Raw genomic sequence first — 23,806 nt, forward strand, 5'->3', positions numbered from 1 at the left:
AAAATACAAGAGATATATTTATTATTTGGGAATGACAAAAATACTGGAAATGCAAATCATAAATAAAATGCTTCTCACTTTGTAGTACTTAGAGAACTCTATGAATGTACTTGAACTGCTGCACCATATAGTTTTAAAGGTTGAATTTCATAATATAAATATTTTTGTCAGTTTTGCTGTAGCATTTCAAGACATTGTCAACCAATGTTTTTTTCTGGGCCTGAAGTGTTGGGGTGAAGGCTGCAAGAAAGATGTCAACAAATTTTTAAAACCTGTATTTCTGGGAGAAAATAGTTGCCACACAATATCCATGATACAGAAATGATTGCCATAAATCAAATTAAGTATAAACTACCAAATTAACAGTAAGCCAGCCACAGGAATCAGCAGTGATTGGAGTTGAAACCCTATGCTAGGAAGGATTTGCAATGTCTCTATTCTCATTGCTAGTGAGATTAAGACACAGATGATGCCCCCCTTGGACCTGTTATGTTGGAAACTTCAAAAGGTTTACACTACTAAGTATTGGCAAAAATATGGGAAAATAGAGTGGGTGGTATGGCCAGCTTGGAGTATATGTTAGAAAAACAAATATAGAGCAAGTAGATGATCAGAGTCAGAAATTCTTTTCATGAAGACTGCCTCCTTGAGGCCAAAAGACAGCTGTCAGGATGCTCTTCACATCCATTTGTAGTTGCAGGGAAGAATGTGCATAATGGTTCCCACTTTGAGAGAAAAGAAAAAAAGCTTGCATTTAGAACCTTGACTCTAGATATAATGCTCACTCACTGTTTGAAAATGTCTACAAAACAGGTCTAAATGCCCCTTGATCTGGAGACATGGGCATGTGACTCTCACTCATGGGCCTCCCAGCCCTGCCTCCGCCTGGCTGTCTCCTGTGTCTCTGCTCCACTGGCTCCCTGGCCATTTGTTTTCTGTTATAGAATGAGTCACTGGGGTGGGGTGTCCTGAAGGAAATTCTACCCTGCGCCCTAGGTCCTTGGCAGAAATGTGGGACAAAATGATAATGAAGGAAAGAAAAGTGCCGAAGATACCTGGCCAGTTGGGACTTGAAACTAGGTAGCCTTAGTTCTCACCTCCTGTTGGGAACGTCTAAGGAAAGAAGCCAGGAGTACAGGGCAAACTCTTTCAAAATAGGTAGATGCAGTATCCTTCACAAAAACATTTTTTTTTTTGCAGCTAAACTACTAGTCCATGAAAAACCCCAATTACCTATGTTATGATTCAGAAAAATCTGGTTGTAATAAAAGAGAAAAGAAGCAAATAGTGTAAGAATCTGTAATCCAGTGAAGCCAGAATTTGATATGTTTGAAAAGGGGTCTTTCTTTCACTTATGTGAGAGCTGCTGTTTAAAACAAAACAACATACTAGAGGCAAATAAGTCAGTACGGAAGAGGAGCTTTGGGAGGTTTGGCTAGCCTTTGGGGAGAGTGTGGCCTGCCCTGGTTACGTTCTCATGTCCTCTGAATGCATGTCCAGATGTCTAGGTGTCCAGATGGCCACAGGTAGTAGTGCTGTGTTGAACAGCCTAGATCTGACCCCATCTTGCCTCAAAAAATGGATGAAGTCAAATGTATGTAGAGAAACCTCTTTTGAGAAATAGTAAGATGTAGTTGAGATTTTTTTTAAAAATATAAAGTTAAATATAAAAAGGTCTTAGTGACCTGTGAGTCCAGCCCTCCTCTTTTATGAACCAGACTTGTCAGTTTTATGAAACTCAGGTCCCCAGCAGACAACACATTTACTGAAAATAGTTATATGTTCTTGATGGGTTTTTATCGGTGTGCAGTGGCCTTCTCGGAGTCTTCTAACTTGGGTTCGGATCCTGTTTTACCATGGATCAGGCTACCTCTCCCAGCCCCTTCGAGGTTTCCAGTCACTTGATGTTTTGACTTTTCATCAGTGAGATGTTTCTTAGAGGTAACAGAGAATTGGGGCCAGGATTTCTTTTAAGAGTTATCTTTCCTTTTATTCATGTGAATGTGTCCACGTGACTGTGTGCTATATGTGTGCAGGGGTCCATAAAGGACAGTCCCCTGGAACTAGAGTGACAGATACTTGTGAGATGTCCTACATGGGTACTGAGAAGGAACTTTGGGTCCTCTGGAAGAGCAGATAGTACTCTTGACTATAGAGCTATCTCCCCCGCTCCAAGGGTCAAGGGGTTTTTGTTTGGTTGTTTGGTTGTTTGTTTTAAATCCAATCAGCCAGTCATATTCTCTTTCTTGGTGAGAGTTGAAGCCATTTACAAGCAAGAGCATTATTAAGAGATGTTTAGTTAATTCTTACAGCTTTTTCTGATTTGTTAATATTTACCTCATTATTGTGAGGAGCTTGTACTGTCTTACTGGTTAGTGGTGGTAGATTCCCTCCTTGTTCTCTGCTCATCTTTTCATGGGATGCATTCCTTCCTGTACTCTGGTGATTGAGACGGCCTTTCTTATCCCACTCTGTGTACTAGACTTTTAGCTGTCTTCTTCAGGGCTGGCTTGGGAGTTGTGAGTAACTTATCTTGAACTGCTGTTTTATTCTTCTACTAAATTTTCAATATATCTTTTCTGGATAAAGCAGCAATCTTGGTTGGCGGTTGTTCATGTTTACAGCTTGAGCCATACAGTTCCACGCTGACCTCTCATGAGAGCCAGGATAGCGTGGTCTGATGTCATTCTGATGTGTTGTCTTTGTAAGTTAGTTGGTATCCTAACGCCCACGCCTTATAGACACAGACACGCACACACACCCTGCACACACATGTACACAAGTGAGTGCATGTTCATGTGCACACACAGACACTGCACACACATATGCACAAGTGGGTGCATGTGCATGTGCATGTGCACACACATACACACACACACACACACACACACACACACACACATAGCTTTACTTTGTGTTTTTGACATCTTATGATGTGTTCTTGAGAAATGCTTGTACCTGTTTGGGGTTCTAAATACTTCTGTATTTAAATGTCTACTTTGTTCTCTAGATTTGAGGGAATTTGTCCTATAATTTCATTGAGCAGATTTTCTTTCTTTCTTCTTCTTTTTTTTTTTAAAGATTTATTTATTTATCATTTATACAGTATTCTGCCTGCATGTGTGCCCGCAGGCCAGCAAAGGGCACCAGATCTCATTGTAGATGGTTGTGAACCACAATGTGGTTGCTGGGAATTGAACTCAGAACCTTTGGAAGAACTGACAGTGCTCTTAGCCTCTGAGCCATCTCTCCAGCCCTGAACAGATTTTATATGCCTTTAGTTATCATCACTGCCCTTAGCTTGTGCTTCTATCCTAATTTGGTCTTTTCTTAGCTAGGAGTTCTATTGCTGTGACTAAATACCATGACCCAAAGCAACTTGGAGAAGAAAGGGGTTATTCTGCATATACTTCACATCACTGTGGACCATCAAAGGAAATCAGGGCAGGAACTCAGAGGAGGAGTCTTCCTTCCTTCCTTCCTTCCTTCCTTCCTTCCTTCCTTCCTCTTTCTTTCCTTTCTTTCTTTCTTCCATTCATCACTTTACAGACCCCCTCCCTCCTCTCCTCCCTGCCACACCCTGATGCTCCCTCCCCCCATTCCCCTGCCAGTTGTAGTAGGATTTGCTAAAGGAGGCCGAGGCAGAAGGATCATGAGTTCGAGACCAGCCTAGCCTGTTTTCTTATAGCACCCAGGACCACCAGTCCAGGGATGGCACCACCCACAGAGGACTGGGCCCTTCTGAACAATCATTAGTTAAGAAAATGCCTTGCAGACTCATGTAGAACCCCATCTTACAGAGGCAATTTCTTAATTAAGGGTCTCTTTTCTCAGATGACACTAGCTTGTGTCAAGTTGATATAAAAACTAGCCAGGACAATGCATAGGGGTAGGTGCTGGTCATTTGTAAAAACTGATATATGAAGCTCCATCTTCTTCTTCATCCTTGATACTTTGTTTTGCAGGCTTTATTGGTGAGATTTTTCATTTCCTAGATTTCGATATGACTTCTTAAACATTAATTTCCTGCTGAGTGTTTCTTCCATGTTGCTGGCTTGCTTGTCCATTTTGCTGACTTTCCCCTCTGTGTTGCATCTTCTCTAGACCCTAGATTGACTCCATTTGCTTTTTCAGGTCCCCTCTAAGGTTACTGGCCATTTTTATTGGTAACTTCTAACATATTCATCCAGCATCTTACACATTTCAGTATTTTAGAATTCAGTAGTTGAGGAATTTGATCTTTAGAAGGGGTCATGTGGATTTGGTTTCTCATTATTCTTGTGCTTTTGTGTCATTATTTACATATCTATTGATTTGACTATCTCTTCCTATTTTCGTATTGATCAGCCTTCTCTTGTGGGCTCAGTCTCCAGTGCCATTGCTCCATTAATGTCTGTATGGGTATGCTGCTGTGTGAGCATAGATCAAGTAAGCCAGTTCCTTCATTTTGGTAACTAAGCTGGGCAGTAATCCCCAGCACTCAGGAGGCAGAGGCAGGTGGGTTTCTGTGTGTTTGAGGTCAGCTTGGTCTCCAAAGCAAGTCCAGGACAATCAAGGCTACACAGAGAAACCTTGTCTCAAAAAACATTTTTGGAAACTATTGGAAGCTATTCTTATTTTTTTTTAACCATTATATATAGCAATAAAATAAACATTTTTGTGCATAGAACTTTTTACATTTTGATTGTTTTTTATTTAGAAAGAAAAGCAAATAGGTCATGAGAAAGCCAATGGTTTTACAAGATGTTAAAATGTATATAATGTTTAATACATCATTGCCAAAACACTAATTTAAAAGATATAAGCTTTTCACAGGTGTAGGTTTAAGCTCTCTACTTTTGTCATTTCCTTTTGCTACCCATTGATAAAAGAGAGAGTGTGTGTGTGGGGAGATACAGGTAGAAGTTACAGTCACACTACTTAACCACCCAGTGTATGTACAAGCAGGTAGTGGGAAATGTGGGCCTCATTTGGGCTGAATTTGGCTTGGTGTTCAGGTTGGTATTCCAGATGATGAGTGAAGACAGGAAAAGCTCTTCATTGATGGGAGCAAAGACAGTTCAAAAGAGTCATATTATAAAATATAAAGGTATTTTCTTAATTTCAGTATTTTTTTCTGTCTAGGTTAAAATACTTTGGGATATATGTAGGAATTTTGTTGTTAACTTGCCAAATTATTAGCTTTCCTTACTGAGTTGGATCCGTTCTCAAGAAAGGATCTTGGGAAAAATATTTGTGGCAAAGCAGGATTATATGGCTAAATTCCTAAAATAGTCTCATCACCCCATCAGTTCTTTTCGCCGTCAGCTACTGGTTTATATTATACACGGTGATTCTGAAGTGTCTTTAAGTCACAGATTGCTTCGATGAAAGAAGGAGCTGGGGAGAAGAGGAGGGAAAGAAGGGAAAGGAAGTGAAGAGAAAAAAGAAAGAACTATCTTTGACAAAATACATTTCCCTACGAAGTTTCATATATAACTTTCAGAAGACTAAAAAATAAAAATTAAGTATTACCTGCCTATTCCTATTTTATAAACTGAACATATTGGTTCTTTTGACTATATTCTAAGTTAAGGATAATTTATTTTTCTTCAATTATAAATTTTAAATATATAATTTTAACTGTATTTTAGCCATCAATTTAGAAAATCATCTACAATCCTTGGAATATCTTAAAGTATAGATGCACATAAAGTCTATTTAAAATGACTTCTGCAGGCTGGAGAGGTGGCTCAGAGGTTAAGAGCACTGTCTACTCTTCCAAAGGTCCTGAGTTCAATTCCCAGCAACCACATGGTGGCTCACAACCATCTATAATGAGATCTGGTGCTCTCTTCTGGCCTGCAGGGGTACATGCAAGCAGAACACTATAAATAATAAATAAATACATCTTTTTAAAAAATAATAAAATGACTTCAGCTCAAAAAGCCCCTTCTATTGCTCTTTTTTCCTATGGTTTAGAATCCCCCTATAGGTCATGGCATGGGCATTATTTTTTAAACGCAACTTCTAAAGAGTAGATAAGAGCAGTTTTTCCACCTATAGTCCAGTGTGAGGCGAATAAGTTACCAAAATTGCTGTTCATGAGGCTGAGCCTTCGAAATGCCCAGTGTTCTTATCATCGGCCCATGTGTGCTGGGCTTTTCTCCCCATGCTCAGCACTTGCAGTCAGTGGCTTATGCACTGTATGCAGTACGCACATACAATGCCATGTGTGCAATGCTGCATGCACAGCAACTGCTCGCATGGCTGTGTCTGGTATGTACAAGCCCTTGACTTTGAATCTACTTCTTCAGGGGATGACTGGAGGGCTCCTGCCTTGAGACAGGACATGGCATGACTGCCGTGGACACTTTGTGACCTGTACATGCTGGCTAATAGTCTCCAGCAGCTCTTAGAATATGACTGGCAGTTAGGGAAAAAACTGCCCAGTCCTGAGTGAAGCAGAAGCCCAGTGCCCCGAGAGGTCAGGAATGACCACAGCATGAAGAGAACTTGGTGACATCCTCCTTCATGACACAAGAAAAAATTTAGGAGCCTTTGGGAAAAGACCTTTCGTTACGGGTTTTGGGACTAGATGTCATGAGCCAATGATTTCTAAAGCCTTGGAGCACACTGCTGGGGTCCTGATTACACCAGTATGTTGGCCCCATTTTTAGAAAAGAGGATGTACATCAACAGCTGTTCAAATGAGTTCTGCAAATAGCAGGAGCCATAGTTTCATATTTTGGGTTCTGGATGTAGCCTCTGGGATGGTTAGGCCCTTCATCGCCAGAAAGGACAAAAGAGCATGCAGTTAGCTCTAAGGAGGGACATTCTTCAAACATCTCCTCCTGCGAGGGGTCCTGCAGTTGAAGATTTCTTTGTCATAGTTACCTTAATGTCTTGTCTCTGTTAAAAATGCTGGGAGCTCTTGTTTGCTGTTAATATTTATTTGTGTTCCCTTTGTTGTTGCCCACGCTGTGTTCAGTAAACCTCTTATCTATGTGTTGACAGCATCATTTCTTTATGACTCCCTGCGGACAGGCAATATTAGTATAAACCTTCCTTTGTTCTAGAAGAGGAGGTAAGAAGAATCATGGGATATTGTGAAATCACTGAAAAAAAAAAAACAGATAGCAGAAATGCTCAGGGCTGCTATATATTTGCATAAAGAGCAGGCATCTTAGAGTGGGCTACCTAAGCCAAGGATTTTATAGTGTGGAGTATTTCATAGGCCTTTCAAGGATGCAGGAAATTTGTTTTTGAACACTGACTACTCTAAGGACACCTTGAGGCACAGGCTCTGTGCAGTATACATTTCCCGGAGACTCTGCAGAGCTGAACTTTTTTCCACAACAGTCCACCTTCCAAAAGCGATTTCAGAGTTGTGGAAACAGACTGCCAGGTATCTCAGAGCCTGTGAGTCTTGTGGCAATGGCCTGTCTATCTTTGAGGTTCAATAAATAAGTTTAAGACATTTCTGACACGTTAGAGCTATCTGCACAGAGTGGACATTTGTGGTTTTGAAAGCAGGCAAAGGACAGTAATGTGGAGAATCTTGCCTTCATCCTCTCGCCTCTTCAGTCCTTTGGAAATGTTTGTAGGTGTCATGGTTTTTTTAATGATAAGTGCCTGAGTTGGCTTCTTAGCAGGGAGGCTTTTGTCTCTGTATTCACATCTAAAGCCTCACTGCGCATAGCTTTGCTGTGTGGTGCCCCTAGCATCTCTAGATTTCCACTGACTGCAGACACAGCATCACACCCTTGCCATACAGAGGTGTGGGTCCAAATGTGCTTGTCTTTAAGCTGTGCAGTTCCAGAGTTTGGATATTACAGAGCCTTCTGAACCCACTTTCTGATTGGTCTGGGCCTCCTTGGTTTTGGCCACAGCCTTAAACTGCCCAGACTCTTTGCCCCCACCAATCAGAAGCAAAGGAGGGCTACTGGGCTGCTTTCCAGAAACCAAGGTATTCATCAGTCCATACAGTTTGAAGATGGAAGAAGATAAAGATCTGGGGATGGGGCGAAAGCATCCCATCCCTTGGCCATTCCTGTTCCTGGCTCTTCTTTCCTCCCTGTCAATCATTTGCATTGCAGTACCAACTCTAAATTTCTCTGTGTTGTATAGCTCTTGCCTAAAAAGATGGTACCCAAGCTTTCCAAGATGCTCCAAAGGAAAAGGCTGTATCTTCCTTAGAATGCCAGAGTTATTAATATAGGGCCCCAAAGAACTTCCCTGGCTTCTCATTTTCTCTATTCGGGCTGCTTTAATGAGCCTCCAGAGGGTAGGCCACCGCTCCATGACGCTTGAGGCAAGTGAATCTAGCTGAGATTTCCAGGGACTTTGTACTGAAGGAAAAAGAGCTCTTTGGGAGAGCTCTCACTCTGACCTACCCTCTTGAAAGTCAGTTTTCAGTGTCCCAGCATCATTTTAATGCAGTGTTAACATGTGTCCTTGGGACAGGTTCTTAACTGCTCAAGGATGTGCAGCGTGCCCTACTTTTTAGGAATTTAGGAATTCTGGATTAGGTTTAAGTGCATGAGATTGGGGAAGATTGCAGATATTCACTTGACCAATACCTGCTTTTGAGGTTGTTACTCAGCATCATTCCATAAACACTGACAAGAAACTGAAATCAGAAATGTAATTATTAGGAGAGGTAAAATTATAACCCTCTTAAATGATATACTTGTTTACCTTTAAAAAATAAAATACAGTTTTCCTAGTTCCCATTTCTTTTTCAAGATTTATTTATTTTTAATGTGTCTGTGTCTGTGCATGTCTGTATATGTGCACATACGCTCACGTGCCATCAGAGGCCAGAAGAGGGCAGCAAACCCTTGGATCTGGAGTTGGGGGCAGCTGTGTGTGCGCTGTTAGATACAGGTACTGGGAACTGAACTGCAAGAGCAACAAACTCTTACCCAGTGAGCCATTACTCTAGTCCCATAATTGTTTGTTTGTTTGTTTTGTTTTGTTTTGTTTTGTTTGAGACAGGGTTTCTCTGTGTGGCCCTGGCTGCCTTGGACTCGCTTTGTAGACCAGGCTGGCCTCGAACTCATAGTGATCCACCTGCCTCTGTCTCCCGAGTGCTGGGATTAAAGGCATGCGCCAACCACCACCCGACTTCATAATTGTTACCTTTTTAAAAAAATAAGAAAATAAAATTGAAAACTTGCCAAAATTAAGTCAACTAGTAGGGTAATGGCAACAATATGAATAAGCTTTATAATTTCCTTTAAGCGATAGCAAACAAGCACATATTATACATGTATGTACATCTATGTTTGCTTGATCCAACAACTATAAGCTTCTTAGAAGAGAATTTATTAAGAAGTGCACAAGAGCTGTCCACATTCTGGTTAAGAGATGTTCTGAATCTAGTTACGTGACTCTGAATCTCACTCTCTGTGTTTAATAGCTGTGGCCTTAGGAAAGCTTGACTTTTCTATGTTTATGTGAACAGAAGAAGCTAAAAAAAATATATATATATATGCACCTGCCATCAGCACCCTCTGGCTGCTTAGGGATAGCCTACTTGTCCCAACACAATTTAATGTCCATCACTGTATTAATTTTATATTGCTGCTGTAGCAAATTACTATACATGTATAGGCTGAAGACAAGCCTAACTTGTTATCAGTTCTATAGGTCAGTCGGTAGAATGTACTCCAGGATCAGAGGTCAGGTGAAGGTGCTGTTGAGGGTGAACTCCTGTCTGGAGACTCTGAGGATGTACCCCCTTCCATTGTTAGCAGACTTAATCTCCTGCTCATTGCAGGACTCAAGGTCCAACTTGCTTGTTACTTTCAGCTGGAGGCAACTCCCAGATGTTAGAGGCTACCTGCATGCCTTGCCTCATGGCTCCCTCCATTTCAATATCATCAGTGGCAGGCCACGTCCCTCATACATGTTCAGTCTTCCCAAGTGCTCCTCTGGCCTGGTCTCTCCTGCCTCATCCTGTTTTACATCTAACCACTTCTGCTCTGCTTTTCTGATCTTCCGGACTCATAGGATTGAATTGGTCCATCCAGATAATCCTCTTATTTTAAGGTCGTCTAACATGTAAACTTAGTCTTTATCTGCAAAGGCCCCTCCACACCAGCGCGTGTTACATTTATTTGATAGTGCAATCAGAGGATGAGAGTCTTGAGGTAATACCTTTAAATTCCCCCCAGTCATACTCAGATCACCCAAAGCCACAGGATTAAAGAAAGAAATCCCTAAGAGCCACCAACTCAGACTCAGGTTTTTGAAGCCCTTAAATATCACATCTAAACGCGAAGACATTCCTGTTCTTATTCCACATTCCTTTCCCACTTAAGGCTGCTGAAATCCAGTGTGATGTCCAAAGTTAACACACTAATAGAAAAAAGCTGCTCCCTTCCCTCCCAAGGCAGCAGCTTTTCCTTTCTGTTCCCTCCCCTTTAAAAAGGATTTTTTGACGAGTCTTTAAAAAAAAAAGTAAATTCTTCTCTCACACGATATATCCTGACCACAGTTTCCTCCCCCTCCACTCCTCCCGTCCCCGACCCTCACACACACCTACCCTCTTCCCCCAGATCCACTCTCCCTCAGTTTCCCTTCAGGAAATAGCGAGCCTTCAAGAGACAACAACCAAACATGACAGACAGATCAAGACAAGGCAAAAAGCCCTCACTCTGAAGCTAGATGAGGAAAAGAGTCCCAAGTGCTGGCAAAAGAGTCAGAGACATATCTGTTCTCACTGGTAGGAATCCCACAAAACGTTACGCCAACAGCCATGACATATGCACAGAGGACAGGCTGCAGATCCCTGCTGGCCATGTGCTTGCCGCTTCAGTCTCTGTGATCCTTGGACAGTTGACTCAGTGGGTTGTATTCTCCTGGTATCCTGCATCCCTTCTGATTCCTACAATCTTTCCATCCCCTATTCCGCAGGACTCCCCTAGCTCCGAGGGCAGGGACCCCTGGAGAACTCCAATTTAGGGTTTCTCTCCACATAATGTCTGGCTGCGGGTCTCTGCATCCACTCCCATCTACTGAAGCCTCTATGATGACAGCTGAGTAAGGCCCCTTTCCATGAGTATAGCAGAATATCATTAGGAATCATTTAATTGTGTTTTGTTTTGTTTTGTTTTGTTTTGCCAGTTGTGTTTGGTTCTGCCCTAGGTCTCTGGGCTATTCTGTCCAGGTAGTATAGGCCATGGTCTCCCTCTTATGGTGTGGGCCTCAAGTTAAAGTAGACATTGGTTGGCCACTCCCACAAGTTCTTTGCCACTGTTGCCCAGCCCATCTTGCAGAAGGACAAATTGTAGGTCAAGGGCTTTGTGGCTGAGTTGGTGGCCAGGTGTTTCTTTCAGTTGCCTGCAGAGTACCTTCCTGCACAAAGAGAATAGAGCTTAGGAGGGAAGGCTCCATGTAGGCACACCAGCTCAACCTCTCTCCAGTCAGTGAGCTGTGTGGCTGTGGTCCTTGCCCATGGGGCCCTGCTGTCAGTTTACAGAGAACCTTCTGTGGCAAGGATGGGTGGTTTGTTTGTTTTTATCTTCTTAGCACTATTTAAAAGTTATAGCTAAGTACATTCACACCTGGAGTGTGCTGTGTATATATGTGTGTGCATGTGTGTGGTAAGCACTTGTCTGTGTGTGCCTGTTCAAGCCCTGACAGTCTCGAATAACCAGCTTGATCTAGTGGCTGGAACAACTAACCTTGAATTTCCAAGACTTAGTGGAGCACACAGTGACCACCTCCTAGGATGGAGGAGGGCCTGTGAGATCTTGAAAGGGCCACCAGGCTCTTGGGACGTGCCTTCTGCCTGCTGCAGGGTACCCTACACATGCCATGATAAGAATGGTAAAAATGAGTTTTTCCGAAAGTCGTTTCGTGTTCCCTCCCACCAGAGCACTTTAGGAGGACAGGAGCTCTCTCAAGTAGTTGGGTTCCAAGCACCACCTGAGGCACCCTTCATCTTAAGTGTCAAGTGAAATTGTTCTGAGATTGAGTGGCCAAGCAAAATGCTGGCTCATGAAGATGTGGATGAAGATAGGTTTTCAGCTCTTGCACGCTCCTCTGTGGCCAGGCTCCTGTGATGTCCCAGCCTCGCTGACCCAGACTCGAAACTTAACACCTCCCTTTGCTCTCTAAAAATTAGACTTTTTAATAAATCTCATTAATGAAAAACATATATATATTTCTCCCAGGATCATACAATCATCCCCCAGGGAGGAACATCTCCATCACATGTGCACAGCCATGAGGTTCTAGAATATATAGATGTGTTTCCAAGGTCTTCCTTGATGACAACGTGAGAGTGGGAACTCTCAGCCTCACCACCTGCTTCTTTTTAACCATTTCCCCACTGACTTGCCCCTTCATTCCCAGAGTGAAGCAACCCCCCTGGCTCCTATCCCCTCACATAATACATGAACTGATGCGGTACCCCATGGACCAACGCCTGAGCCATAGCACGATTCCTCATACGGATGCCATAAAAACAGAACCAGCCATTTCCTATTAGCTATGACTTGCCCGTTTCCTGATTCGCGCTCCAAATGCTGAACGGTATTTGTCTCATAGTTCTGTGGCCCTGTTCTTAAAGGAATCGCCTTTGTCATATTTGTTTTTGTTCCAAAGGTGTCCCTCAGCCTAATGTAACTTGGTTGAAGAGAGGAGGATCTCTGAGTGACAATGTTTCCTTGCTTTTCAATGGATCCCTGTTGTTGCAGAATGCTTCCCTTGAAAATGAAGGAGTCTACATTTGCACGGCCACCAATGCTCTTGGGAAGGCAGTGGCAACCTCTGTGCTCCACTTGTTGGGTAAGTCTCCAGTCAAGCTTGTTCCTGATGTGCCCTGTAAGGCACAAAAAATAGGGCCCGGATTAGTTGATAGTGGACTCAAAGTGTGAATGTCGCAGATATTTGCAGGCTCTTACCCTGGCCATCGCTACCTACTTAAAGCCACTTCTGACACCCTGTCATGCCAGTTGTCTTCTCTGAAGGTGGTGACTCTGAAACTACACTCTTCTGCTTAAGAGCCGTGCACTTTTCTGCCCAGAATTCAGACTCCTCATGCCCTGTCTCTGTGTCTGCTTAACCCTCAACCCCGATGGTATATGGGTGCTGTACTGAGGTTTGTTTCAATAGAAATGACTTCTGTTCCTGTGAAACACAGATATACATAGACACACACACACACACACACACACACACACACACACACACACACACACCAACACACATGTGCACACACATATGCACACTGCCTTTCTTCTTTGGGGCTTCCAGGCATACTTTCCTCCCTGCAAGAAACATCCTTCAGTGCTTCTCTTACAAGCACCAACCACCTTAATCCTGCAGGCTCCTGGAATACCTACTGCTACGTGAATACTTTGCCAAATTAAAAAAAAGAAAGAAAAAGAAAAAGAGAAACTCTATGATCTCTATTTAACACCGGTCAGATCCTGACACATACTGCTTTCCAACAGTTCATTCCTTCTCATCTAGTTCCTTAACCAAAAACATAGGCCCCTCAGAGGTGGGGAGCATTCTGATATTTCCCTTACAGTCCTCAGTAAACAACACAGTGCAAAGCAGGGCAGCCAATCAAGTATAGAATAACTTTATAATGTTATGATGAGGAGGCTATGCCAGAGTTCCTCAATGCCTCCACCCCAGTGCCAAACACAGGATGGTAGACTGCTTATTGCTTTCCTTTTCCTCTTGGGTGTGATATTTGGAGTTTATCAGTTCTTTCAACAAGATGAGCTTGTAGGATTTTACAAGTGACACTACTGTTGGACTCAGTTGAGAATAAAGCACAGAAGTCAGTCAGATGGATCCCAGAGACCACTTCTCATGGTTCTGTTTCTCCAGCACCTAACCTAGGTATAAGGGTTGAGTATAATGATTAGTAAAAGCGCTTGGAACACAGCAGGGTCTAGCATGAGATTTAAGAGTCACGTGACAGAGCTTTCCCCATGGTCTTCCCTGTTGGTAGTTAGGAGGCCTAGATACACAAAGAGTGCAGGTGCCCCAGCTGGAAGTTGGAGTGGCTACCACATGATACTTGCACTTATTTTACTTAGGACTTTGGATCCGGAGATTTTTGAGACAGTATGTTGATAGCCCCAAACTCTTGCTTCTGCTACTTTAGCCTTTCAAGTGGCGGGACAATAGGTGTGGGCCACCATGATCTACTTAGAGTGAATAGTGGTCTCCATTGACTCTCTCGGTATTTAGTATAATGCACAGTAGAATACAGTTATTTTTTATTAATTTAGGAAACTGGAAGGTCATGGAAGAGTTAGACTTATCTGAGGGACTGGTTTCTAGCTTCTCTCTACTACCCTTCAACCCTGAAATTCAAACTTTACAACCTTCCTAAAATCCTGTTCTTCTCACCCTGTGAGTGCCCCTGTGGACCATGCCTCAGACTCCTGGCTCCTGGAGCAGGAAGGAGCTCAGTCAAATTAATCTGCTCCTTCCAGTTCCCTAATCTAGTAAAAAATGATAACTGCATTTTTTCTATCTAGTAAGGAAGGCTGACCTTATAAACATGCAGAAATGCAACATGCTGGCGAAACACATAGCTCTAACCTTAATGGCTCACCCCACCATGCATGCGCATACACACATGCAGCCATGCAAGCAGCATCTGCTTCCAGACCAAAGGACGGCCATGAACACACAGCGCTCTATTAGAAAAAGGTTTTCTCTTCATAGTTGCCTTCAAGAGCACTCAAATTGGAGTGAGAGTTTGATGGCTTTTGATTGGTAAGATATGCCACACCTTGTTTCCTCAGAACAAAGAGGACTGGGCAGTAAGACTGCATTTCCTAAGGCACAGAAAAAGCGAATTCTTCAGGCATCTAAGAAGAAAGCAAAGAGCAACAACTCAACAGGAGAGCCCCTGCCTCAAGGTCTGGAATGTTGACTTTTTATGTATTTCCTTTCTGACTCATCTATTTTTCTCTGAGTGACTTCTATGTTTTTATCTTTGTAATGTATCCCTGGGCATGTACTTGAGTTTCTTTTTCTTGCCCCTCTGTCTTTGGGAGTTCAATCTATTCCTTTCACAGTGGGACAGGTTTTGAAGTAAGGCAGCTCACGGAGCTCATATCCCTGATACACATCATTATTTGTGATGATGTAGATATTGATTTTCCAGTTTCAAAGCTATCATCACCTGAATAAATATTAACAGAAGGAAGTTCTCCAAGAGTTATGGGATCAATTCTTTTATTTTTCTATTCACACACAAATTTCTCATATATACAAACTTGTTATGCATTAACACGTGATCAAAAGACCCTCCCTCACCGTGTGTTCTGAGCTTGTAAACCTCTTCAGAAGGCCGAGGCAGTAAGGTATGGATAAGCAGACCAGAAAGTATAGTCAGGAAAACTGGTGATGCTCTCAGCTCCTTGTCACTCAAAAGTAGGTTGTAATGTCCAAAGGACAAACCAAAACTAGTCAGGCCACACATTTTTACTATATGGAAGAGTAAGAGCTATGTCATCTTGGGATTTGAAATTTTGAGGATTTCCTCACAACTATACAATATGCCATGTAGAATATCATCCTGTAGGTAGGGCATGTAGACGGTGTAGTTTCTAAGACCCTTACTTCCTAAGATACAAGGGAGAGGATAGGCAGGGTAAATGGTGTTAAGCTGTCCATCAACACTGTACTACATGTCACTGATGACATCACTCCTTAAGATAGTTAGGTATCTCTACTCTTGTAGATGTAATGCTACCATTATTACACAGTCACTTATTTATTCATTGGATATTCAGTGATATGTGCTGAGTGCTTGTTTCTCTTAAAGCTGGGGTCTCCAGATGACTTAGTCTTTGAGAAGCTTACAGTCTAAGAGAGGGACAGTCATGTTTTCTGAGGCAGCAAGTACCATGAGGAAAACATGGCCAAAGTGCAAGGACATTGCTGAAGAAGAGGTCCAACCATTTTCTGGAAATGTCAAATAGGTTTTCATGTATGTCCTGACATTTGTTCTGGGAAGACACAGAAGGAGCCTCCAATAAGAGAAACTAGAATGTGAAAACATTTAGATGTTGCATGTGCCATGGGCAAGAAGATCACATGAACTCCTGTAACTAATTAAAAAAAAGTAAGTGTACATGAGGCTAGTGCTACTGTGAGGTCAAGCCTTTGCTGTAGACAACACCTGGCTTATTGGGACCGTTTACATCATTTTAGCACATTATGCCCAGATTCAGAAACTACACATGCAGAAATGAATACAGACACTTAAATGTGTACACTATAGAATGTGCCAGCCCTTCACTTACTAACTAGGCTAGCATTTTTTTTTAAGAGAATTATTTGTCAGGTTAACCATTGTTGTTTCAGTTACTTATATATGGCATATCCTGTCCTCATGTTGAATATGGCAGTATGTATGGATTTGACCATCCAGTAGGAAAGATGAACAAGAAATAAGTAAACAAATAAATATGTGTACACTTCTTTATATTTAATCACCAAGAATGAAATGATCAGAGCGATGGGGTACATACATTTGGTAGTAACTGGCTGAGAGGACAGTCAGGACAGGAATTCTGGGGAGGAGAGATGGTAGCCTAGCCAGGAGATGAGATGGAGCCCTCTGTGCAACAGGGTGAGGAAGGACTATTCCCAGAGGGGATTAGTCATCGCAAACTACAAATTGAAAGCAGCCCGATGTACTTAAGGAACAAAAGAGCGTACATGCAGTGAGAGGACAGTACAGAAGGGAAGTGCTGAGAACCAGCCAACCAGAGCTTCGAGAGTCAGGTTAAAATGTCAAAAGTTACTGAGGAGTCTTAAATGGAAGTGTCAGGCTATGATTTGCTGTTCATATGCAACTAGCAAAAATATTGGCAAAGCCTGTGTTCTCATTCTGATGTTTTCCCAACTAAGCTATTTTGGCCTGTCTTGGGCAGAACATATTTCTGATGAAGAGCGGTACAATAAGGAGCTCCTTTAAGTTAACAGTGGCCACCTATCCACCACTACAAAGCAGTATGCAAAAGCCCTGGACAGGCTCTTCACAAAAAGCGGCATGCACGTGTGTGGTTGAGGCACTGTTCCTGGGAAAAGCTGAACAAATAAACCAAAAGCCACTCACCATAGATAGGGAGCTGGCAAGAGTGCAAAATAAGGGTACCAAACAAGTCCAACTTGGTGAACCGAAGAATTAACTTATGGGTAAGGGCTCCTTGCAGGAGTAGGAGGGACTCAAAGGCAACTGCAGCATTGAAAGGCTACCCCTGGCATCACGACAGCTTGTGACAGCTGGAGCCCTGGAGCCTTGGCGCTCACTGCAGGACTTTCAGGTGGCCCAAGAGGTCTAAGTGTCTCTTCAGGAGGCCCAAATCCTTGTGTGAGTCTCCTCAGCAGACCTTATTGCTTATACAGCCTTGGGGAAGACAGGGTCATATGCATCTGGTTGGTTTCAAGGACTTAAGTCCCTCCAGAAGTTTCTGGGTCTCACCAAGCCTTGGAGGAAATTGCTACACAAGGTGAAAGCAACAGAGAAATGTGGATCAAAACCAGGAGATGCAAGTTCATGCCTACTAGCATAGTCATAACAAAAACCCTGGACTAAATACTAGTAAGCAGCATCTCAATTAAAGCTGCCATACCACGGTGAGCTGAGACCACTCTGGAAAACTGTTTGGCACTTTTTGCTAAACATGCACCCATCCTTAGCCTAGACATTCTTCTCATGGACATTCATTCAAACAGAATGAAAACATGCTCACAAAGGAGGTTTGGACATGAATGGTTGGTCTTATTCACATTAGCTGTTGACAGCAGAAAGACAAGACTGTTTTTTGTTTGTTTGTTTTTCTTTTTGTTTATTAATTTATTCATATTACATCTAAATTGTTATCCCATCCCTTGCATCCTCTCATTCCTCCCTCCCTCTCACTTTCACCCTACTCCCCTCCCCCATGACTGTGACTGAGGGGGACTTCCTCCACCTGTATATGCTCATAGGGTATCAAGTGTCTTCTTGGTAGCCTGCTATCCCTCCTCTGAGTGCCACCAGGCCTCCCCATCTAGGGAACGGGGTCAAATATAGGGCACCAGAGTTCATGTGAAAGTCAGTCCCCACTGTCCACTCAACTGTGGAGAATGTCCTGTCTATTGGCTAGATCTGAGAGGGGTTTGAAGTTTACTGCAGGTGTTGTCCTTGGCTGGTGCCATAGTTTGAGCAGGGCCCCTGGGCCCAGATCCGCCCATCATAATGTTCTTCTTGTAGGTTTCTAGGACTCTCTGGATCCTTCTATTTCCCCATTCTCCCATGCTTCTCTCACCTAGAGTCCCAATAGGATGTCCTCCCCTCTGGAAAGACTATGTTGTATTCAGAAATGGTGTATTATCCAGCAGTAAAAGAAGACACATTATTGATATTCCCAATGATATCAGTGAATCCAAAAATAGTGTACTAAGCAAAAGAAGCCAAATACAGAACCCCAGGAGGAAGTAAAGCTAATGTATACTGATAGTTAAAAACAAAAACAAAACAAAACAACCATGTGGTTACTTGGGAGGGGAAAGCTGCTGATTGAAAAATGGCAAAATGAAAATTTTAGAGGAGTTATAAATGTTCTGCACCTTGCTGTGAATCATAGTTAAAGGAGCTCAAACACTTGTGAAGCTTATAAAATTGAGACCAAGCACTTCGTTGTACATAAATTATACTTTAATAAAAGCCCAGGGTTTTAAGAGAAAGGCCCACGCGTCCTACCTTGCATTGAGACTGTGTGGGTTCCAGTCTGACACATAACAGACAGCAGACAACTTACTTAGCTTCATTCAATCTCTCTGCTGCTGTAAACAAAAATAAAATCAGCAGCTTCGTGACAGAACATGGAAGAGTCCATTAAAAAACTGACTTTTTAAAAAGTGTCTAACCCAGTACCTGTTCACCCTGGAGAGCCTCAGTAAATGAAAGAAAACAGTCTGTTTTGAAATGAACTGTAATTCTGAAACTTCAAGCAGAGATACAATTTATGATTCTGTTCTGCAAATAATGCCATGTGCAATTTACGGTAAAATCTCAAAATTCGGAATTGAAAGCAATAAGTTGAAGAAGCCATTTCGCTCTGTCAGAGATCATGTGGACACAGCTGGTAGCTATCAATTATTCATGATCACTGCAGAGAAATTTGGCATTTTCTGTAGCCATCCGAAAACCTGTCATCATTGTGTCCTGCCTCATCTTTTACCGAGTGTCAGCAGGTTAGGGTAGCACTAAAGCTGTGATTACTGGGAGTGTCTGGCTTCCACTTGTCTAAAGGAAGCCCCCATTCTTACCTTTCCAGATGTCTCCAGAGAAAATTACTCATGCAGTTTTAGGACTGATGTGATGTTTGGGTTAAGAATTAATGGAGAAGTGTGGAACTCAAGTGCATCTCACCTTACTGCTTAATCCCTGGTCCCTGGTCCTCCTGCTAAGTCATCTTCCATTTCTCTGCTGGATTGTTTTTGAAAAATGGATGGTATTAGAGCATCACCTGGAGAGGTTGTCCTCCCTGCCCTGTTGGCTCTGGTTAGAGAATGCTGGGGAAGTGCTGGCTGCTCAGTGCCTCCTCCCTTTCTCTTGGGTAGACCTAGCTGACTTACAATGGCCATTCCCCAGGCTGTGCTCCAAAGAGCTCATTCTGGCCACCACTTCTGCTCAGTGAACACAACAGTAACTGAAGAGAAAGGAAGTATCACTCTGTGCAATGGAGTCCTCTCTCTCTCTGTCTCTGTCTCTGTCTCTGTCTCTCTCTCCCTCTCTCTCTCCCTCTCTCTCTCCCTCTCTCTCTCCCTCCCTCTCTCTGTCTCTGTCTCTCTCTCCCTCCCTCCCCCCTCTCTCTCCCTCCCTCCCTCCCTTCCCTCCCTCTCTCTGTCTCTGTCTCTGTCTGTCTCCCTCCTTCTCTCCCTCCCTCCCTCCCTCCTCCTTCCCTCCCTCCTCCCTCCCTCCCTCCATCTCTCTCTCTCTCTCTCTCTCTCTCTCTCTCTCTCTCTCTCTCTCTCTCTCTGTGTGTGTGTGTGTGTGTGTGTGTGTGTGTTGCTTAAAATGCAGGCAAGTAGCTAGCCACAGAAAAATTCATGGTTGTCTTTGGTCCTGTTACCTCCAGAGGTTTCTTATTTGTGGTTGTGGGTGACATTTTATTTCCTTTCTGCAGAGCCTTTTTGGGAACCTGGTAACTGGACACATTGTTCTGCCACCTGTGGCCCCTTGGGAGTCCGCCTTCAGAGGCCCCAGTGTGTGATGGCCAGTGGGCAGGAAGTGAGTGAAGCTCTTTGTGGTCCTCACAGGAAGCCGCTGGCTGGGTTTCAGCACTGTAACACCCGGGACTGCCCAGCAAGGTATGTATGTGTAGTCACTTTCTTAACAGTACGTTCGTTTTTGCTGGTTTTGAAAGGTACAATAGAGATTGGAGAGATGGCTGAGTGGTTAGAGCACTGGCTGTTCTTCTAAAGTACTCAGGTTCAATTCCCAGCAACCACATGGCAGCTCATAACCATCTCTAAGTCCAGCCCCAGGGAATCTGATACCCTCATCTATCCTCTGCAAGCACCAGGCATACACATGATGCACAGATACACATGCAGGTACAACATAAAATAATATAAAAACTTAACTTTTTTGTTGGTTTTTCGAGACAGGGTTTCTCTGTGTAGCCTTGGCTGTCCTGGACTCACTTTGTAGACCAGGCTGGCCTCAAACTTACAGTGATCTGCCTCTGCCTCCCAAGTGCTGGGTTTAAAGGTGTGCACCACCACGCCCGGCAAAAGCTTAACTTTTAAAAAGTAATTCGAACTATATAATAGCTCAGTAGCTATATTCAGAGAAAGTGTTAATGTAAAATGAATGATTCAGTGGCACATAGCCTAGCATAAGATTGACCAAGAGACACAAAAATAAATAATAAAAAATTAGCAAATGAATATGTATTTTTGTAGTTTTTTTAGTTTATATCTATGAAGCAGGTATGATGTTTCAGTCCTAATTTTTCGATTAAGAAGTGGAGAGTCAGGGGCTGGAGATGTGGCTCAACAATTAAAAGGCTTGTTGCTCTTGAAGAGAACCTTGTCCCTGTGCCCAGCACCTCTGTCCATAACTCCAGATCCACCTGGTCTCAGTTCCCAGCACCCATGTCCATGGGCTAACAAGCTGTAACCTCAGCTTCAGGAGTTCCAATGCCCTCTTATGTCTCCGTGGTCACCTATACACCCATAGAATGTGTGCACACACATGTGCAAGTGCACATGCACACCCACTCACACACACAGACTAATGATAGATTCAAAAATAGAATCTTACTGTTACACAGCTCCATTTCCTATACTAATGTCCACACGTGCTTCAGAAGACTGTGAGAAGCGGAGGACTGTGTCAGACGCAGCAGCTGCTCTGAGGCATGTTCTTAGAAGGACTGTCAATGCTGCAGACATTCTACCTGCCGTATCTTTTAGTAACTAGTGTCCTTTCTAAGTGGAGCATGTCATGCTGAGAGTCACCCTTTGGAAAGCATCACCTCATGATGCAAAGCCCACAGGGAATCCAACCCTTTGGGGTGTACAGAGACAACTCTTCAGTGAACTTTGCAGGTGGCATACCCATTACTACATTGGTTCTCTCTACCTAGTGACGTGGCTGTCCCTGAGTGGAGGGGAGGAAGTATCTGGGAATCACCTAGGCTGCTACCCTGTCCCAGAGAGACCTATGACTTCCCTGACCCCACCATAGTGTTAGGATCAACACATCGGTCCTCTCATGGCAGTCCTCACTAAGGTCCTGTAGTTTTTGTCCCTAGGTGGTTTACAAGTGTGTGGTCAGAGTGCTCCGTGTCTTGTGGTGAAGGATTTCACAGTCGGCAAGTGACATGCAAGCAGACAAGAGCCAACGGGACTGTGCAGGTGGTGTCCCCAAGGGCATGTGCTTCTAAAGACAGGCCTCTGGGAAGAAAAGCATGTTCTGTCCATCCGTGCGCTCAACAGGCCATCGACCCGGGACACCAGGTAACCTCGTGGGCTGGCAGTGCTGTCTATAATCAGTAATGTGTTCCCAATGGACTTTAAAATTGCTTTAGAATTTCTAACTTGAACTATTCAATATTCAAATGAGAGAGATCCTATGTTTGTGACTACATGGGTGAGTTCAGTGGCCTGTACCATAGGAAATAATACACACACAGAAGACAAAGACTGTGGAATCACTTCTATATGCGTCTAAGAGAGTTTATAAAGTGTGAGTAAAGCAGTAGTTTTAAGTCGCTGAGTGAATGGGAAATAATGGGGTCATCTTAAGAGTACAAAGGGCATTGTGGTAAGTCACTATGCAAGAGTGTTTGTAGTGTAATACAATTCTGTATTAGATACTTTAGAATTGCTAATGGGCTGTATTTTCCCTTTTATTGAGGGTAGATTTTCCCCTTAAATGATATATCCTAATTATGGTTTCCCTTCCCTCTACTTTTTCCAGTGTCTCCCACATCCCCTTCCATCTGATCCATACCCTTTCTGTCTCTCATTGAAATCAAAATGCTTCTAGGGTATAATAATATAATAAATAAAGTACAGTAAGATAAAGTAAAAACTAACATATTGGAATAGAACAAAACAAACAGAAAGAAAAGAACCCAAGTAAAGGCACAAAACCAGATATAGATACAGAGACCCCCTCATTTGCACACTCAGAAATCCCATAAGAACACAAATCTGGAAGCCATTTTATATATATTCTGTAGGAAAAAATTAATTAGCCAATCAAAATAAAAAATAAAATTTGGGGAAAAAAACCTGACATGACATTATGAGACAAGGAACCTCCAAAGATTACGTTGAGCTCCTTTTCCCTTGGCCATCCACTGCTCGGCATGCAGCCTAGCCTTCAGTGCAGTTTGTTTCCCCTTGGCCATCCACTGCTCGGCATGCAGCCTAGCCTTCAGTGCAGTTTGCCTTCCCTTGGTCATCCACTGCTCGGCATGCAGCCTAGCCTTCAGTGCAGTTTGTCTTCCCTTGGCCATCCACTGCTCGGCATGCAGCCTAGCCTTCAGTGCAGTTTGTCTTCCCTTGGCCATCCACTGCTCGGCATGCAGCCTAGCCTTCAGTGCAGTTTGTCTTCCCTTGGCCATCCACTGCTCGGCATGCAGCCTAGCCTTCAGTGCAGTTTGTTTTCCCTTGGTCATCCACTGCTCGGCATGCAGCCTAGCCTTCAGTGCAGTTTGTTTCCCCAGTGAGACTCCCTTGGAGGAAACTCAATTTTCAGTTGTCACTTGGAGATGTCTTCAGGGTTAGGGTTTAGGGCATGCGTCCACTTCTCCTTTCTGCCCTGGGGCCTTATCTAGTGTGTGCATGCTACCTCTGCCTTTGTGAAAATTCATATGAGTATCAATCATGATGACTTGGAGGGGCTTGTTTCCCTGGTGTCCTCCATCTACTCTGACTTTTACACTCTTTCCATCTTCTCTTCCACAGAGTTCCCTGAACCCTGAGGAGAAGGATTTGATGGGGACATCCTGTTTAGGGTTGAGTGTTCTAAAACCGTTCACTCCGGATGATGCCTGTCTAGAGCTATCTGTGTTTGTTCCCATCTGCTATAGGAGAAAGCTTTTCTGATGTTGGCCAAGCAAGGCACTGATCTATGAGTATAGAAAGATGTCAGGATGGCAAATTTCTAGCTAATCCGGAATATGAAGCCAGCCCAGGCTACCTAGAAAAATCCTGTCTTTAAAAGAAACAAATAAAATTATAAAGAAAAATACCTAGGAATTTTGTTTCCAATGTATAGAACCTTATAAAGAAAAATATAGCATATTGGGGCTGGAGAAATAGC

The 23,806-nt window shown here is 43.1% G+C and overlaps 1 protein-coding gene across 3 annotated transcripts in view; it reads left to right on the forward strand.

Annotated features, from left to right (window-relative positions):
- ADAMTSL3 (ADAMTS like 3) overlaps positions 1-23,806 on the forward strand; it is a 275,111-nt gene that overhangs the window by 235,983 nt on the left and 15,322 nt on the right. For all 3 annotated transcript variants that reach the window (XM_084756348.1, XM_084756347.1, XM_084756349.1), the window contains 4 exons: positions 12,598-12,780; positions 14,766-14,882; positions 20,151-20,334; positions 21,786-21,990. In XM_084756348.1, coding sequence (XP_084612474.1) covers positions 12,598-12,780; positions 14,766-14,882; positions 20,151-20,334; positions 21,786-21,990 — 689 coding nt within the window. The remainder of the gene's footprint in view (positions 1-12,597; positions 12,781-14,765; positions 14,883-20,150; positions 20,335-21,785; positions 21,991-23,806) is intronic.

The sequence above is a fragment of the Acomys minous genome (assembly GCF_964271855.1).
Source record: "Acomys minous genome assembly, chromosome: 2".
NCBI classification, from domain to species: domain Eukaryota; kingdom Metazoa; phylum Chordata; class Mammalia; order Rodentia; family Muridae; genus Acomys; species Acomys minous.